Consider the following 19,106-nt stretch of genomic DNA (forward strand, 5'->3'; position numbering starts at 1 on the left):
GTGCAGTTCAGGTAATTCTTTCACTTTGTAGGAAAGAGAGGTTAAATATAGTTGGTATGCAGGTTTCACTGGGACAAATTGGTGCCACATTTTTTAGTTCACTATCAAGTAAAAGCTTTACAAGAGCAAACAATTGTCCATTTTCTGCAGCGTCCTGATTTCATGCTATACTCCATAGTTTTCGGAATTAAGAATTTAATTAACAAACTTTGGCAACAGAATAGCTCTGCAGTTGTCCTGCCTCAGGAGTGTCTGAGGTGTGAGCACTATGTGGCAACAACTACTTATTTCAGTTGCATCTTCCTGTGTGTTGGAACATTGTTGGTAGAAGCAAAAATGCTAGCAACAGCCAGTTCTAAAGATCTAAATGCCTGTATCAATTAAAATCCAATAAATGATATAGTGTAGCAGATTTCTTCTAGGAGCTTCTTGGTATTCAAGCAAACAAAGTATATCATTATCACTGTTATTAAAATCCATCTTGTATTCAAAGCCATGCTCATCTTCTGGGGTCTGGATGTTGTTTTTTGGATGGATCAATCATCAAACAGTGTAATTGACAACTATGGAGATGTGGGCCTTGATAATAAAACTGTTTTAAAAGAATGGTATCTCATTCTCATCTTCTTGCTAACCTTCATTCAAATATTTATTTTAGCTGTCTTTTGCATTTTCTTGTGCGTTATTGGTGGGGATGTATTTTTCACCGGAACCAACAGCTATATCTAAATACCCAATTGCCTGGTCATATGTTGTTAACACAACATATTGGTAATAGTGCAGTAGTTTTTTCTTAATAGATATTGGCATTTAAGCAAAGAGTGTGGACTGGACACCATTTAGAAGCAGGCATGCATGCAATGGAGTGTTAATATGTAAATTGTGTGTGCAGGGGAGTGCCATTAAATTTCTGTTATGAACTCGTTGCAGTGGGAGATATTTTTATAAGAAAAATTGCAGCCTTGTTGGACAGTTCTTGCTTTATTGTTTCATTGCTTATACATGGATATTCAGCTCATACAAAAGGTTGTATCGATCTGGTTGGTATTGAGAGTACTTGGTCTCAGGTTGTATCGATCTGGTTGGTTTTCAGAGTACTGGGTCTCAGGCCTTTTGCAGTTTGGTTTGCCTTTCATAATTTTTATGATGTAGAACTTTCATTCTGTATCACGTAGAACTATCACTCTGCAAGTACAGTTTTACTATTAGCTTTGTAAATATTTTTCCTTAGCAATAGCTTATGGCTTGGACAAGAAGGGTGGAGAGGAAAATATTGTTGTTTTTGATCTTGGCGGTGGCATGTTTGATGTCAGTGTTCTGACTATTGACAACAGAGCTTTTGAGGTTTTGGCTACAAACGGTGATAGAGGTACTCTGTCTGAACTCTGTCTGGCAGTTTTACATTATGAATTTGAATATGTGCACAGTTTTACATTTTCATTCTCCTATTGACATCTGGCATGGTTTCCTATTGACATCTGTGCACAGATTTTAAGTCGCCTTTCTACTCTCCCCACTTGACATCTGTGCACACCAGTTTTATGCCGGAGTCTTTTACGTCGGAGTTCCAGGACAATCCGTTTCAATGCTCCGTGGATGACAGGGGAGATCCAGAGAAGCTGCGGCGTGAACGGGAGGAATTAGAAAGGCGTCAAAGAGAAGGTTGAAATTTAGAAGCTTTGAATTTATAAGCTTTGATTGATTTTTACCTGGCCTGGTGTTGATTTTTACATTGATTAATGTTTATCAGAGCAAGCAAGGCTTCAAGAAGAGGCAAAAGCAGCAGAATTTGCTCGTAAGCAAGCTGAAGCAGAAGCTGCGGCTGAAGCTAAACGGAAGTTGGAGATTGAGCGTGAAGCTGCACGCTTGGAATTACAGCATGTTTTGAGTCCTTTCTGTTTTATTTAGTATTCTCTCTTCTTGTTATCACAATTTTTGCCTTGCAAGCTTCAGGTAGCAAGAGCCCAATAAACAAGAGAAGTCAGTATTGATGAGTTTATTAACCTTGCATTATAAACACACGGCAGATGGAGAAAACTGTTGAGCTCGATGAAAACACTCAACTGCTCAAGGATCTGGAGATGCTGAGATCTTCTCAACCTGATCACGTTCCCAGTTCAGTGGATGAGACATGTTCTGTTCATTCTCAAGATGGACTGGCACCCCTTGCGTTGCAGGGCAGGAATTGTTTGGAGCAATTCGGTTTGTTCATGAGAAATGAAAATGAAGAGGAGGAAGAGGCTACTGCTGGTGGAATAGCTACTGGAAATGCTGGTGGAATAGCTGCTGGAAATGGTGATGCAGAGGAAGGCGAAATAGATTAGCATAGCAGGCTGTATATTATTTTATTGCTTTATTCTTTTGTGAGAGGGTGAAGTGATTTGGACCTGAAGTCCCTTGTTCTGAGGCTCAAAAATATTGTGAAAGAGTTGGCGGTGGGTACAGAGAGTGTGATATGTTCGGGTGTGAGGCCTAAACTCTGTTTTATTAACAGGTTACCTTTTCTGCTCGATTGGGGATGTAAGAGAAATGGGCATTCCACTCTTGCCTTAGATTTCCTGGGCATGAGAAGGTCATTTAGCTGAAGCCGCTCATGGTAACATCGAAATTTTGTTTAGATGGGATAGTGAAAAAGAAAAATTTCACATTCTATGGGTGAATTCATATATTTGTCTGATATTTGCCCATCAATGTTGCATTTGTACCTGTTTTTAGTGCTCATGTTCAGAATATATACACCTTGAAACCCACATTAAAGATATTTAAGCTAAAACGCAAAAATCATATATAGTCCAATTCCTTAGACACGACTAAATGCGTAAAACTTTCACCTGGCATTTTACATTGCATTCGCGTGTTTTAAAGAGAAACTGAATGATCAGGTAGGAAAGAATGCGCAAAGGAATATATGTTTTAATGAAATAAGTGGCATTAAAAATATAATAAGTTGAATAGTATTTTCTGGAATGTATGGGTCTATCAAGCAATACAGAGAGGTATGGTTTCAATGAAGAATTTCTTGAAGCCTTTGTATTCTTTGAGGATACATACCGAGAGGGTTGACATGGCTTTTAGGCCTTTGTAAGTTTAAGATCACTGTTTAAACTATTTGGGAGCGAATTATGGGGAGAAGGCATGCTCTATGTTACTGCGATTTCAGTGAGAACTAAAGAAGTGGTTATAAAATGGTATTTATAGTTTTGGGATGGCTACCTATGATGACAAGTTGGTAGATTCAGGGGAGAGAGCCAAACTTAATGAGATGTCGATAGGGCAAACAAAATGGCAACCGTCAAAGTACTCTGAGAAATGACCTTAGAAATTTATCAGGGCTAAAAAGTGGTGGTACAGAGGGTGAAACAAATACAAATACAGGAACTGATACTATGGCTCCATCTGCATCTAAAAAGGCTACTCAATTTCACGTTAAAACAAATATGGCTCCATTTGCATCTAAAAAGGCTACTCAATTTCAGGTTAAAACAAATACAGGAAGTGATGCTATGGCTCCATCTGCATCTAAAAAGGGTACTCAATTTCACGTTAAAGCTATTGAAATGATCATAGTAACAAATCTCACCCAGGAGATTAATACAAAGTATCTCCATTCCTAATTTTATATGCATATTCCACGTCACCATGCCTTGTGTTAACATGTTGAGGCATAAACCACAGTTCATGTGTATTCTCGTCTCCACTTCGGTAAACACATTCAACATATACATCTTCAATTATATAATCTAATCATTATTTTGATTGAATTTAAATAGTGGTTTTGAATCACACTTATTTTCTATTTTTAGTGTTTTATTAGAAATATATCAAATTAATCTAATCATTATTTTAATTGAATTTAAATAGTGGTTTCCAATCACAATTATTTTCTATTTTCAGTGTTTTATTAGAAATATATTACATTAATGTTTTTAGTGTTTTTAGTTTGAGCTAATCCATAAAACTAAAATATCATCTTTTACAATATCTATATAGAATTTAAATTTGCCAATACATATGACATATGGCATATATATCTACAAATGTGTTTCTCTTACTATTTTTCCAATTTAAAAAACTTATCGGCCTCTCTTTGCACCTTTTGGGGCAATTGCTAGTATGGTAGATATGTTATTGAACAATGAAAATTAGAAGCAGCGAAATCATTTCTTTTTTAAATGAGGCACTCTCCAATCTAATATGATAGATATGTTAACTAGGTCAATAAAATAAAATAAAAATAACCGTATATTAAAAAAAATAAAATTATTTTATTAATTTTATTGATTTTTGTTAGATATTTAAGATAAATTTAATCTGTTTAATCCGAAATTTGTAGTTCGAAATTTATACAGAAAATTAACTCAATCTAAATTCATCTTAATTTCATATCCGCTAAGCATTAAAATCTACATCTCAAAAAATTTGATGCATCTTGGTACTAAATCTCAAAGAAAATTTATCACTCCCAATACTAAAATTAAAATGAATACATATTGATTGTCAATATTTAGAGTTTCCATACTTTTGAACCCGTGGAGGTTTCCACATCAGAACAGCATAATCCAACCTTAGTGCAATTAAGAGGTCCGTAACCAGCTATCGTGTCTATCCTGCCGTATTCCCCGATGGAAGCGTAGAATAAAGATGCCACGCTGGCAAAATATTTGCCACGTCACGCACTCAAGTTAACTTCCCGGTAACTCAGAACCGACCAGAAAGGAACTACTCTACCGCGTCTTTGCTTTTTCCCCACTACGGTATTCTCCTGCTAATCGCCACGTGTTAAAAGAAAAAATCGCTCTCGTGTTTTCGACGTGACCTGTCTACTGCACATATTTTATTTTGTATGTTTCCAGCAGGAGGGCGGCTCCTTTCTTTGTGGGCGGCTCTCATTCGATTTCTCTTCCACTTGCATCTACATTTCTGTATGTTTGATTATATGTCAGTCTGTCACGATATTTAAATTTTAAATACGATAATGGCGATCTGTTAAATTGGGTAGTTATCAATTGTATTTTGGGGAAAGCTCCAAAAAGTTGTTAGGAATCGGTCTGCGATCGTATCTGTTCGTTGTCTCTATTAATCAGTGCGGCGTTTTTCAAATTATACTGCGCACGATGATTTCATTGCCCTGATTTGCACTTATCAAGACATACTAAATTCTTCTCTTTCTATTGGCGTGCCCACCTATAAGATAAGATCCTTGGCTTATAACAGGATTGTGAGATGTTTACTAGTTTTTTTTGGGAAAGGTTTCCATTGCTGCTATTGGTGAATCTCAGGAAGTAGCACAAGGAAAAGGTCATAATTGAACTATTCAATCATATAAATCATCTTTAAGGTTGGTAAATCCGTATAGAAGATAATTAAACATGGCTGCCAATACCATACACTACAAACCCAAGACATGAAATGCTACGACATGAGCTAAAAAAACACATCATCAATAACCTATATTGTGTAATAATAACAATATAACCTATAACCATTAACACAATTAACATTAGTTCATAACACCTACTAGTCATAGCCATTTAACTTGTATGCTTATCCCGTAATTGTGAACCCATATAACCCTTGACATATATATAATCCCCATAACATCTAATCACTATGAAAGGTAAACCAAAAGCATATAAAAGTTGATCAATATAACTCAAATTTCTAGAACTCAAAGCATTGACCTGTGACGATTGTAACACCTAATCTGTACACCCTTATTCCCTATTAACCATACCCCTTGAAAATTCTAACCTTTACAAGCACTAAAGGTTATAACCACTAATTAGTAACTCCTAATATAATACATAAATTCTATAAACCTAATCTTATAACCTATATAATCTCTTGCACCAATCAACCTAAATTCATATCCAACAAAATTTTTAGGAGGAAATTTCACCAATTAGCCATTTTTTTGGACATTTTCTAAAAAAATGAAAAAAAACATTCATTCATTTAGTTAAAAATTGCTTCTTTTTACACATAAATGATTAAATTGATAACATTCACCAAACAATTACCAATTTTAATAGTAAATTACATATTTTTTAATTAAATATTCCCCTACATTCTATATCTATAATTTTTAAAACCAAAATAATCATCTATAATACTATGCATAAGCATAATATATGAATCCTTAAAAAATTCCCTATTCCTATCATCAATAAACTCTAAGCTCTAATATTTAAGCCCTAACTATGATAGCCATAACCCACTCTGTTTAAGCCCTAACTATAATACCCATAACCCACAACCCATGTTCACAGAATCATAAAAATTGTAAACCTTAAGTGGTAACCTTTATAACCATAACAATTTTAAAACTTAACATCTTTCACTCCTAACACCTAAACCATAAAACCTAATTCCCATGAAGCCTAACCTACCTAACCCTTAATCCTAAAACTTGGACTACTATCAACATTATAACTAGTACATCTTTCTCACCCATAACTTATAATTTTATCACTCATGATCTCTATTATTCTTTGTTCAATGTAACCCTTACTCGCTAACCCCTCACACCTATAGTCCCTTACCCCTAATCCTAATTGTTGTTAGTATATCAACCTTATTCAATTAAATCTACGACCTCTATATCTCTTAACCATCAATCGCCAAAATGTCTAATCCTCTACACCCTAAATTTCCTGAATCCTTAACATGTATGACCCCTAACCCAATAATATCCTTTAATTATTATATCCCTAATCCCTTACAATTATAAAGCCTCACTTATTTAACAACCCTATTTTATTATTACCAATAACCTGAATTTCATAAATGTCTCACATATTTCATTTTTCATAAATGTGATGCAGGAGCATCAAGACCATTTTTTCATTTGTAAATATGTGATTATAGGGGGTGTGACAAAATTTTATATTTTGTTAATTAATTTGTTATTTTTAATAAAATAGGAGAAAGTGAGGATTTTGTAAATATTCTTTTAATATGAGAGAAAATAGAGTTAGATAGAAATTCTAGGAAGTGGAAATGCTATGTACGGGACTTAGTTGAGTCCACACCTAAAATCTATTTAAATTAGATTTAGTTGCAAAACTTTAGGGATAGATCTAGATTTTAGGGATGTTGAGTTATTTAAGGAGATTTGAGTCTAAATTGATTTAATTAATTTGTATAAATTATCAAGCCTCAAAAGCATGGGGAGAAGGTGAGCGTGAGGAGTGAGCAAGGGTTCTCCTTGGGAGCCTTCGGGCAGTTTGTAAAAGGGCCATAGATTTACATACCTGGCCAGGAAGAACAAGTTTGTAAGTAGTCTCTTTTGTTTTTATGTAACCAATGTTTCAGATGTACATATATATTATTGATTGCATGAGAAAGACGTGGAATTGGTATTAATTTGGAATGCTCCTTGAGTCCACTGGTTCTATATATTGATTGAGATCAGTTGAATCCGAATGAATGGCTTATTCAAGAAGCAATGAATAATTACGCTTTTGTATTCCAACGTTTATCTGTTAATCTGCCTTGCCTAGATTGAAGTTGCAGATGTGAAACCTCTGATCAATTTCAAGGAGGATGAATTGTGTTGAATAGCGCTCTGCGTTCTATTATTAATCGGACCTCTGTAATACGCACGCGCATTTACTATATATATAATGATACTTGCGGTTAGATTTTAATTGATAGCAGAGGCGTATATTAGCTCTTGCAGCGCTGCGCCCCTACCAAAGTAAATTTAGATTGCGGATGAGAGTAATTGTCGCTCGATTATTATTACAGTTGTTGTGCGAATTAAGAGCGCTGCCGTTCTATCATCAAGAGAGCCATCGATGCTTATGAGGGAGCCATCGATGCTTGATTTGAGCTACCCAAACAGCGTGACTGGCGCCTCATTTGAAGGTTGCATTTAATTGTATAGGGCCGTTGGTTGCCTGGCAATTACAATTATATATCCATTGACTGAAAGCCGCATAGGGACAGAGATATGTATGCTGGAGGTAAGCGTATGTGTATGCTGTATGCATATTGAGGGCGTATGGTTAATAACCAATTGAAGAATTGCTATTTCTATGCCTGTCGTTTATTTACTTGCGCCGGAAGGTCGATTGGTATAAAATATAATTCTGTTGATACGCTGGTATTTTACATCCTGTTATTACTATGAGTTCGGGCAAAAAGGAGAGTTCTGTAACAGGGGCCGAGGTCCGGAAAGTGGAAGCGGCCTTATAATTACCGAGACTGTATGGAGGAACAGAAGTGTATATGCGCCTATTCTATGGTAAGCCGATACCTGTAGTCCAGTGCTCCATCTTTTGTTTAAAATAAAGGCGATATAAATTTCCAAGAGATTTTGTTTAGAATAACAATAGCCAGCCTATAACCAGCACCGATAGGAAAGAAAGGGGAGGATTTGGTGTGGATGTGCGTAGTGAATACATGTATAGATATATTGAATGCGCATAGCCATTCCTAAATTGTGCGTAAGTCCATTTTCAATATGTTTTCTTTTAAGAGTTTGATGAAGAGCGCTATGAGTTAAACACGCATGGTTGTAAATCATGATATTATAACATCTTGAAACCAGATTTTATATGCATACATGGAGGATCCTGGTGGAAGCGGCCTGGGCTTCATCAATTTTTGGTATCAGAGCTATAAATTTCCAAGAGATTTTGTTTAGAATAACAATAGCCATCCTATAACCAGCACCGGTAGGAAAGAAAGGGGAGGATTTGGTGTGGATGTGCGTAGTGAATACATGTATAGATATATTGAATGCGCATAGCCATTCCTAAATTGTGCGTAAGTCCATTTTCAATATGTTTTCTTTTAAGAGTTTGATGAAGAGCGTTATGAGTTAAACACGCATGGTTGTAAATCATGAGATTATAACATCTTGAAACCAGCTTTTATATGCATACATGGAGGATCCTGGTGGAAGCGGCCTGGGCTTCATCAATTTTTGGTATCAGAGCTTGGCTCTGTTGAAATGAGGAATGTTTGTTTGAAGTCAGAAGGTTTGTTGAACTGGAATATATTTCTGAATGTGTGATGAATGATCAGATTTTAAATCTGATATGCAGCATATACAATTGCAAGTAAACAGAATGCAGGTAAAGAAGATCAGATTCTAATTGAAAGTCAAGCAACCAGAATACAGCTGAAGGAATGAAAGATCATGCAGGTATTGTGTTTGGTTAATTTTGATTTGAATTTTACTGACAAGAAATGGAATGAGAATTGATGGTTGCAGCAAAGAAGAAACTTAGCAAAGAGGGAATTGTTGCTGATAGCTGAAGTTGCCAGAAGATTGGAAGAGAGAATCAGATTTTAAAATCTGATTGACAGTAAAATTTTGTAGAGGAAGCATAAAAATTTGCTGGAAGTGGTGAGATTATGAAGGTAAATGAAGTGCAGGCGAATGGAAGGACAAGATCTTGGCGATAAGATGATATGTTTTTTAAGAATAGAGTATTGTAGTCTTTGCATTTAAATATTATTGCAACTCCCAAAAGGAAATGTGATTAGAATTGCTAACAGATAAAGGAAGCTAGTGAAAGTTTCTAGGTGAAAACATAGAGGTGGCAGAACCTTGAGGAAATCCAATAGAGATTGGATAAGGAAGATAGTTGTGAACATGCAGATGAGTTGAAGCCAGGAAGAGCAAAGAGAAGTGCTCAAAGGAGGTTCCAGAGATAGAACCAATTGCTTGCCAAAAGACTGAGTGAGCAGAGCTTGGTGAGGTAAGTGGCGGCAGGACAGGACTTGCTACTGAAGAGGCTTAGTGCAACTCATAGTAAAGTGAGTGAGGGATTCATAGAGATGGAAAGGAAGATGACTAGTGACAGTCATAACAGAGGTTCTGAAATCAACCACAGCAGAGGACAAAAGGAGAAGGATGCCAAAGCAGTTGGCATACAGAGACAGTTAAGCAAAGAGGAATATGAAAGGGAGAAGGCTGAGATAGAAGTTCAGCTTGAGGTGTTAATGGAGATGTTGCAAAGAAATGAGAAAGACCAGAAGCATGGTTATGTCATAAGAAAGAAGCTGAGGTGGCAGAGACTACAAGAGAAGTGGAATCATCAGGTAAATTTGCAGTTGATAAAGGAAATAAGGGAACTTGAACAGGTTATAGATGCCAGACAGAGGGTAGATAAGCTCGAAAGAGTTGAGCTACAACAAAATGAAGATGCTGAAGAAGATGTTGAAGTTTTGTTATGTTACCTAGAGAGTGGACCATTACTTTTTGAAAGTGATGAAGAGCTAGAGGAGTTGAATCATATGAATGATTCAAAGCAGCCCGAAGATTTGATGACTGAAGCATCAAACAAGACCGTAAGGTCTTGTGATTTTAAAACTAATGATTTGTGTATGATTGCAGGTTTGGAAGAAGTTGCAGGTGATGAGCAAAGGAATGTTGCAGAGGGAAAGGAAGATTGGGAGGCCGCAACATTCATATTGACAGCTAGAGCAACATGTGAGGCGACATTTATAGTAGCAGCAGCAGAAAAGGTGCAAAACAGCAGTAAGGATGAAAATGAAGCAATCAAAACAAGTGAAGAACAAGCAAGAATGAGAGTTCAGCAATCAAGAGATGGAAACAATCAGCAGACAGAGGACATACTGGACAGAGAAATTGAGTTGATAAGAAGGTTGATGATAAAGACATCCCAGAGAAAGACAGCTGAAAGAAAGAAAAGGAGCGACAACAAGGGAATGACAGTGAAAGATTGCAAGAGCAGAGCAAGTGGAGCATTACAGCACAAAATATGGAAACCTGGAAGACAACAGCAGATAGCAACAATAGTAAAGCAATCGACAAACATGGGAAGATTACAAAATAAAATTTGGGATCCAGGAGGAGATATCCAGACTTATGACCAGGTGGTCATGAATTTTCTTACATGGGGAGTCTGATGCAGGAGCATCAAGACCATTTTTTCATTTGTAAATATGTGATTATAGGGGGTGTGACAATTTTTTATATTTTGTTAATTAATTTGTTATTTTTAATAAAATAGGAGAAAGTGAGGATTTTGTAAATATTCTTTTAATATGAGAGAAAATAGAGTTAGATAGAAATTCTAGGAAGTGGAAATGCTATGTACGGGACTTAGTTGAGTCCACACCTAAAATCTATTTAAATTAGATTTAGTTGCAAAACTTTAGGGATAGATCTAGATTTTAGGGATGTTGAGTTATTTAAGGAGATTTGAGTCTAAATTGATTTAATTAATTTGTATAAATTATCAAGCCTCAAAAGCATGGGGAGAAGGTGAGCGTGAGGATTGAGCAAGGGTTCTCCTTGGGAGCCTTCGGGCAGTTTGTAAAAGGGCCATAGATTTACATACCTGGCCAGGAAGAACAAGTTTGTAAGTAGTCTCTTTTGTTTTTATGTAACCAATGTTTCAGATGTACATATATATTATTGATTGCATGAGAAAGATGTGGAATTGGTATTAATTTGGAATGCTCCTTGAGTCCACTGGTTCTATATATTGATTGAGATCAGTTGAATCCGAATGAATGGCTTATTCAAGAAGCAATGAATAATTACGCTTTTGTATTCCAGCGTTTATCTGTTAATCTGCCTTGCCTAGATTGAAGTTGCAGATGTGAAACCTCTGATCAATTTCAAGGAGGATGAATTGTGTTGAATAGCGCTCTGCGTTCTATTATTAATCGGACCTCTGTAATACTGATGAGCCCCAATTTTTGGTATAATTTGGGCTCATTTGGCCTACTTGCTTTGCTCAAACCATTCACTTTTTATTGCTTATGCATGCATTTCTTAGTTTATTCGTGTTGTTTGTAGGAAGAAGGGTAGACATTTTATCTACGTGACTAATGCATTATGATTTCAGGTTTTTGGCATTAAAAGGGAGAAAAAGACAACGAAAAAGGAGACAAGGAGACAATGAGGTGGCACTGCTGGTTTTTAGGAGACGATGTCCACAGTCTTGGGACCCTCCTCGTGATTCCCACCTTAGCTCCGAGCTCCAATCCATCTCCCCACTGAGCTTAGAAGCATCCAGCTGTTCTACAGGAACAACAGTTATAACTGTTCTACAGGAACAGCAATTATGACTGTCCTACAGGATCAGCAGTTTAAACTTCAGTTGGACAGCCGAGCTCCTAAAATCAAGGACACCTGTTGGATGATCGTTTTTGCATAAGTATGGAGGCCGTAGCCTTTGATAGGTTGTTGAAACTTTCGCATTACTATTGTAATTTTTGAGCACAGCTCGGTCTTTGTTCCTTTTTGTAAGCCAATTTGGCATGACATCAGATTATGAATAAAGAAGGCAGATTTTGATCTAGTTCTGAGTTTTCTCAAGGAGCTATAGCTCTCAGGTTAGGGCCCAACCTAAGAGCAATAGATCTCCTCAGTGTTGTAATGTGTTTGCATTTCGTTCCAGCACCTTAGTTCATTGATTTACCATGCAATTCGAAATTACAGGTTTGCTGAGTTAGGTTTTATGAGATTGAATGAGTTTAGCTTATGGTTGAAATGCTTTCGATTGTTTAGTTAGATTAGCAGGTTGATAATACATTGGAGCTCCAGCAAAAAAAGGTTGAGAAAGTCACCACTGCCATCTCTGTTTGGAGATTGGAGTGCAGCCTATACCAACCACAAAAATACGCAGTTCTTCACTTTATACATGCTGCAACATAGTCTCGTTTATGATAGATCTTTCCATGCACTTCACTCTTGCACCATACACCTTCATCACCGCTTCATGCACATTCCTCTACACGCTTTATCTTGTTGTTCATTGAGTTCAGGTAGCTTAGGTTAATGAATTTTCATCTTGGTGACAGTCATAAGCCATTTGTTTCATTTACACTGCTTTTCATCGTTCTATTACCTTCTTCTTCGTCTTGATCATGCATACAACCACATCCTTGACCACTGCTCCGCTCTGTTATCTCCCAAACTCCTCCACTCCTCAAGTAACTTCATTCGTTGGACATTTCGTTGTTATAACCTTCCATCCATCAACCCACTTCATACACTCTTTCTCCATCCTACTTCTCCACTCCTGAGCCATCACCAGCCTTATTCCTACCTTACACATCTCCCCCTACCATTCCATCACTCCTCCATCACTTCAAACACCCACGGTAGGTCATCCTGTAGCAATTTGTAGACTTCCTGTAGAAACCCCTGCGGTTCCTGTAGAATCCCCTGCAGACATCCTGTAGGAGGCCACTCACTCGGTTGCTGAGCCTCTGAACGTGAGGAACCTCTGTGGACTAATGCTAAGGATCTCTGGGGACCTCTCCTAGCCTCCCCAACCTTTCCCAAGCTTTCCTTCCTTCGGCATCACATCTGCACAACCAAACCCTAATAAGCACAAAATCACAATCACTCCATCCACTTAAAGAAAAAATACAAAAACATGTCTTTTAAGATGCAAGTAGATTAGATTCATGCATTTTCACTTATTAGAAGTAATGGCATCATTGGTAGAAGTTTCCTTCACATTCTTTGCATCATAGAGGTTAGACTAGTTAAATTAGGGTTTCCTAGGGTTTCCATGTTTTGATTTGCTTTCAGTTCATTCTTGCCAACTAGATTAGTCTTCTTTGAGCTAGCTTTCGTCCATCATTGATAAAGCTTCTTCTGTGAGCCTATAGAAGTTGGCTTGAGCCCTAGCGGACTTGTGCCAGCTGACCAAGTGACAGTTGCGACAAGAGCTAGTACTTGTGCATACAGCACCGTCGCTTCCAAGTTTGTACGAACTACCGGGTTGATAAAATTAAGAGACAGGAAGCCCCAGGAGTTGTAGCATTATTGCTACAATACTGGAGCTCACCATCTTTTTGGCGTCGTTGCCGGGGAAGCGGCAGAGTATTGGTGATTGTTGCTATTCTTCTATCTTCTACTACAACTTTCTTCTAAGTAGTTTATTTCATTTCCATTATGCAATTTCATTTATGCAAAAGTAGATTAGCATTTCTTGCTTTCATAGATTAGCATTTCTTGCTTTCATAGATTAGCCTTTCAATTCCGCAATTTCAATTTTGCAAGCGTAGATGAGCATTTCAATTCCGCAATTTCATTTCTGCAAGCGTAGATTAGCATTTCAATTTCGCAAGCGTAGCCTAGCATTTCATTCCTGCAATTTCATTTGAGCAAAATAGATTAGTCATTTCCTGCTTTCATTTCAATTCCGCATTTTCATTTTAGCAAGATAGTTAGTTGCAGTTCAATCTATTTTAGTTTTGCAGGTAGAAGTAGAAAAAAACAAAAAAATCAACCAAAAAGATTTCATTTCATGCTTTGTAGGAGTAGAGATAAGTTAGAAAAATGATTGCACAACACCCCCACTGCTTCACACAGCCAACGTTCTTCTTCGATGGCTGTGATGAAAGAACCCCTGGGTGGACATCAAGACATATCTGAAGAACCTCTAGGGGAGAAGAAGAAGAAACATTCCTCTGAAGCAAATGGCTACAAGCAGAGATGTTGGGAGCAGTCCCTTGTCCAAAGATGAATTTGCAAATCAGATCGAAGATTTCAAGAGTGATATGAGGTAGTTTCTTGCCATGCAACTGGATACCTTGCGGATCCAAAAGAAGCAAGAAGAAGCCAAGAGGGCTTTGGCCATTTTTTGTCCTAGGTGCACTAGAAAGCATCCTAGGAACGAATGTCCAATGCACCCTCTAGAAGTGTGTTTCATCTGTGAAGAATACCATCCTACAGATCAGTGCCCTTCCTTGCCCAGAATCAAAGCTACATATCAAAGAGCCAAGGGAACCACTGAATCACTCTGTTATATGAACCGAAGGAGGCCATATGGACCTAGATCTTACCAACAAGAACTGCAAGGGACACCCGAGACCTATTATGACCCCTATCAAGCCACTTTCATGCCTTCTTGGGGTCCCCCTGCTCATCCTTCCTGGTCTACACCTCCTTCTTGGTCATATTCTCCTTGTTCCTTCACAGATCCATATTATGCCCAACCAGTTGCTCATTCATTTCACTCTTATGCTCAGCCACAGCCTCAGTGGAATGCACCTTATCAGGAGTGGAGACCCCAGTACAACTCTCATCCCGCTCATTTTCCTCCACCACCTGCTCATCCACAACCATCGCCTCCTCCTCCACCAAGGCAACCCCAAATGCCTACCCTACCACAATGCCATCCATCTCCATCTCAATTTCATACCTCCACTCAACTACCTGTAGCACCATTTCCAAAACCATGCAATGGAGCAGCTCAACCAAATTGCAAATCTGAGGCACAACATGTGCAAATGACTCCTCTTGAGCTCAATGATGTTCACCAAAGCTCAGGAAGAGTGTTGCAAAACAAAGATTCTATTGAAGGACCAAAGGCAAAAGAAGATTCAAAAGAGGAGATCAAAGAACCATGGGTTTCACTTGATGAAGAGAAGAGATTAGAATCAGAGATCGAGAGAGTTCCCTCATGGTTACCATCAAATCCTCCATGTGTTCAAGAGAAAGATCAGCAAAAAGAGGAAGATCAGAAGGTCACAATAGAAGGTGACATGAAGAATGATCCAAATCAGCAAGATGACCAAGGATATCAAAGCTATATTGAGATATGGTTTCAGAAGGTCACTAAGTTGCAGCAGCACTCTCCTCCTCAGCTATGTTTTGTACTCTCAAAGTCAGATCATTTTGTCTCTGAAAGTTGGATAGTTGTCCAAGCATGCATTTCGAGCCTGCACATCATTTTTTCTCTAATCTCGATGTGCACATGGCTCCATTGGAAGTATTCTTATACTTGAAAATGATTTTGTCTTTCAAGTAGGGTAGGGTAGGAAAAAAGAAAAAAAAAAGAAAAAAGAGAAAAAAAAAGAAAAAGAAAAAAATGAAAAAAAGAGGAAAATAGAAATCTGAGGTGAAAACCTCCTCGGAGGCGCCTTAGATTGGCTCATTGATTGAAAACCTCCATGAGGCGGTCAATGGGTTGAAAAAAAAAAGAGAAAAGAGAATAAGATCTTTGGGTGAAAACCTCCCTTGGAGGCGCCCAAGGCAGGCAATTAGGGTGAAAACCTCCATGAGGCGCCCTAGTTGTTTTTCAAAAAAAAGAGAAAAAAGAAAAAGAACAAATAAAACTAATTTCCATTGGCTAATTGCAGGTTGCAAGAAGGACATTGTAGGTCAGGTGGATCACTCAAAACAAAGACAAAGAAGTTTTTGTGCCTTCTACAGGAAGTTTCGTATCTTCTACAAGAAGCTTACAAAAAAGCCAAATTGATCTCCGAGGAGGACCTGAAGGCTTGGAATATGTCCATGAGGCCTACCCACATCCATGTTTCCATTCCTCACCCCTTTTCCATCATTTTTTTCATGTCATTATGCTTCTTTCCTCAAAACTGTGTCTTCTACAGGAAGCTGTTGTCTTTCTACAGGAAGGCGCAGTCTTTCTACAGGAAGGCGCGGATTTTCTACAGGAAAGTGCAGACTTTCTACAGGAAGGCCGAACTTTCTACAGGAAGCTCTGTGTCTACAGGAAACTTCCTGTAGAAGTTTGGGACGGCCAAAAATTTGTTTCAAACGGAGATCTAGTGGCTGAGGAATGGGTTGGATGCATGCATGCCACTGTTGGCACCCCTGAACATTGTTGTTACCTTGCTCCACCATCCTCGTCGCCATGCAACCAAGATCCCTGCACCAGTAAACCAGATCAATGAGTTCTCGTGGTAAAGCCATTTGTCAAAGAAAAACAAGCACCGAGAGCTCATACCACATCCATGTCGAGCATCAGAAGCTCCGGGAGCGTGATCAGAAGATTCTATCCATCGTCGTGCAGCATGCACCCAAGGAGGCGAGACTGTTACAAGGCACCCCGCGGGAATCCTGTAACAGTCAAACCTGCATGAGTGGATACCATTCACAGCACCGCCCTCTGCAAGAAACACACGGGCGCAGGCAACCAGAGCATCCACTCCATCGCCAGCATCCTGTAACCATGAGCCTCCGGGACTGTGTAAGCCGCATGCAGCAGGTAGATCCGCTCCCCGTCGTCCAAAAACCGAAAAATCGTGTGCAGCCGCGCGCAGGTAAGTGTCTCAACCCTTCCTTCCACCAAATCGCATGAGTATTACTTTGATTTGTTTGCATGGCGTAGAAATGAATGGTTGAGTGGCCGTATGGCCAGTTGACTGGCCACGTCGGCTAGTTATGGTATAGTCGGATGCTTGGGTGACAGCCACGACAAAGAAAATACGCAGCACACACGTGAGGATAGTCCCATCAACCGAGAAACGAGTTTAACCGAAAAGGGCGGCGGAAGATCTGTGGGAATGAATGCGGTAGCGAGTGAATATGCAGGCGAATGATGGGTGACGTCGCCCAACGGTCCGGCGGGGACAGCTCACCCCCCGCGCCACGAGCTGCGTCGATTCAAAATCTAATCGGCTAGATTATGCGCATGTATTCATCAACCTCCACTTCAAAACTCGAGTGGCTCTTCTGATTTCCTCTGCACGTTGATACGCCGAGCTTTCGGCTACCAGAATGCCGGTGAAGCACATCTCGACCGCTGGCCAACTACAGTCCTCCCCGAAGTTTGCACACTGCTCCTACAGGAACAGTTTCTACAGGAACACAGTCCTACAGGAAGCAGTGTCTACAGGAACGCAGTTCTACAGGAAGGTGAATTCCTCACGTAAGAAAAGGTGGCAGAAAAAAAGGTAACCCTGAAACTCCTTCTGCAATTGGATTTCAAAGGTGGCAAGATCATTATTCACAGTCTGGTCATAAAAATATCGGATTGCTGTGCCTATACTATCGCTTCTACAGGATAGCAGTATAATTAGACTGTGTTTTGTGAATTGTATCCATGCTTTGCCCAAAATAGATCGAATCTCCTTTGAATTTGTCACCTTTAGTCAAAACCCCCGTGTTCATCATGCCGGGTGGGTTTATAAGACGAGAGCCCACTGATTCAATTAACTTAAGGAGAAACCCAGCAGTGGTAGAGCTCTTTACCAGAGCACAATGGATGCCTTTTTGTGATAAGCTACAGGGCTACGATGATGAAGTAGCCGAGGAATTCTTGCAGGCTTTGAAGCCTAAATCCCAGACACTGGCTACAGTAAACTTCAGAGGTCTAAGCCTCAAACTCACCCCAGAACATATCAGTCGGATCACAGAACTTCCCATGGGTCTGCCGTGGGATAAAGAAGAGAGAAAGCTGAGTCAGCAGGCAAAGAAGGAATTCTTTCCACCTGAGGAAGAATTCTCGGAGGATAAAACGGGGTGAGAAGAACGAGTTTATCACCACCTTGGAATGAAGTCAGTTTGCAAATCATGAAATATATTACTTGTGAAGGCCGGTTCAGCATCGTGTATGCATATCACTTTCGGCTACTCACTGAGTTGAGGTACCGAATTGACCTTCCTGTAGAGCAAAAACTGAGCATCCCTGATTATCTCCTGCAATCCCTAACGGAGTGTGCTACAAAGCTAAGAGAGGGCATACCTGATCGTATAGCCCACCATGGGTTAATAAAGCTGCTTGTGGAAGATGCACTGCACTCATATAAGGTCCCCCTCTCATGGGAATCCTTCCGCAATTTGACCAAAGATGGGGATATTAAAATGTTGATCGAAGAAACGGGTTCCTCTAGCAGTGAGGAACACGAAGCAGTGGCCGAAGAACAAAGAAAGAAGCATGAGGAAAAGAAGGACCAAGAAAAAGGTGGCACACCTATCCTGTCAACAAGGGAAAAGAGGATGAAGAGCAGAATGGACAAAGCAGAGGTGGCCCACGTCAGCCCAAGTACCTCAACAGCACCTGCACCCAAAGCAAAAATCAAAACTCAAGCAGGCAAGCAAGCAGAAGTGGAGACACCTGTGTCTACAGGAAAGCAAAAACAGGCTTCTACAGGAAGCCCAAAAACAAAAACAAAGGCTTCTACAGGAAGCCCGAGGATCAGTGAGAAGCAGGCTTCTACAGGAAGCCCAAAAGCAAAGACCAAGGCTTCTACAGGAAGCCCGAAAATCGTTGGAGAACAGGCTTCTACAGGAAGCCCAAAAACGGAGACAAAGGCTTCTACAGGAAGCCCGAAAGTGCAACCAAGGGCTTCTACAGGAAGCCCGAAATTGGAAAAAGGGGCTTCTACAAGAGGCCCGAAAGTCATTGAGAAAC

At 39.2% G+C, this 19,106-nt stretch overlaps 1 protein-coding gene and 1 pseudogene across 3 annotated transcripts; both read left to right on the forward strand.

Annotated features, from left to right (window-relative positions):
• Positions 1-378: 378 nt before the first annotated feature.
• LOC149206512 (transcription factor GTE8-like) lies at positions 379-2,491 on the forward strand. Of its 3 annotated transcripts, XM_089393734.1 has the most exons (5): positions 379-608; positions 893-1,369; positions 1,489-1,662; positions 1,751-1,881; positions 2,028-2,491. In XM_089393734.1, the coding sequence occupies exons 2-5, from the start codon at positions 1,300-1,302 to the stop codon at positions 2,322-2,324; spliced, it is 672 nt and encodes a 223-aa protein (XP_089249860.1). In that variant the 5' UTR covers positions 379-608; positions 893-1,299; the 3' UTR covers positions 2,325-2,491. The 3 variants fall into 3 exon arrangements, with proteins under 3 accessions (XP_089249860.1, XP_089249859.1, XP_089249861.1); XM_089393733.1 differs by lacking the exon at positions 379-608 and having other exon boundaries at positions 683-1,369; XM_089393735.1 differs by lacking the exon at positions 379-608 and having other exon boundaries at positions 687-1,369; positions 1,538-1,662.
• An 895-nt stretch (positions 2,492-3,386) lies between these two features.
• The window catches only part of LOC149206513 (callose synthase 10 pseudogene), a 34,224-nt pseudogene continuing 18,504 nt past the window's right edge, over positions 3,387-19,106 (forward strand).

Source organism: Pinus tabuliformis, chromosome 1_2, assembly GCF_031772625.1.
Source record: "Pinus tabuliformis cultivar Carrire ecotype Pingquan chromosome 1_2, CPIR1, whole genome shotgun sequence".
In the NCBI taxonomy this organism is placed as follows: Eukaryota; Viridiplantae; Streptophyta; class Pinopsida; order Pinales; family Pinaceae; genus Pinus; species Pinus tabuliformis.

Coding starts and splice junctions, on each gene's coding strand:
- LOC149206512 (XM_089393734.1), top strand. CDS start 1,300: ATGTTTGATGTCAGTGTTCTGACTATTGACAACAGAGCTTTTGAGGTT. Junction 1,663..1,750: donor AGAAAGGCGTCAAAGAGAAG/GTTGAAATTTAG, acceptor AATGTTTATCAG/AGCAAGCAAGGCTTCAAGAA. Junction 1,882..2,027: donor CACGCTTGGAATTACAGCAT/GTTTTGAGTCCT, acceptor AACACACGGCAG/ATGGAGAAAACTGTTGAGCT.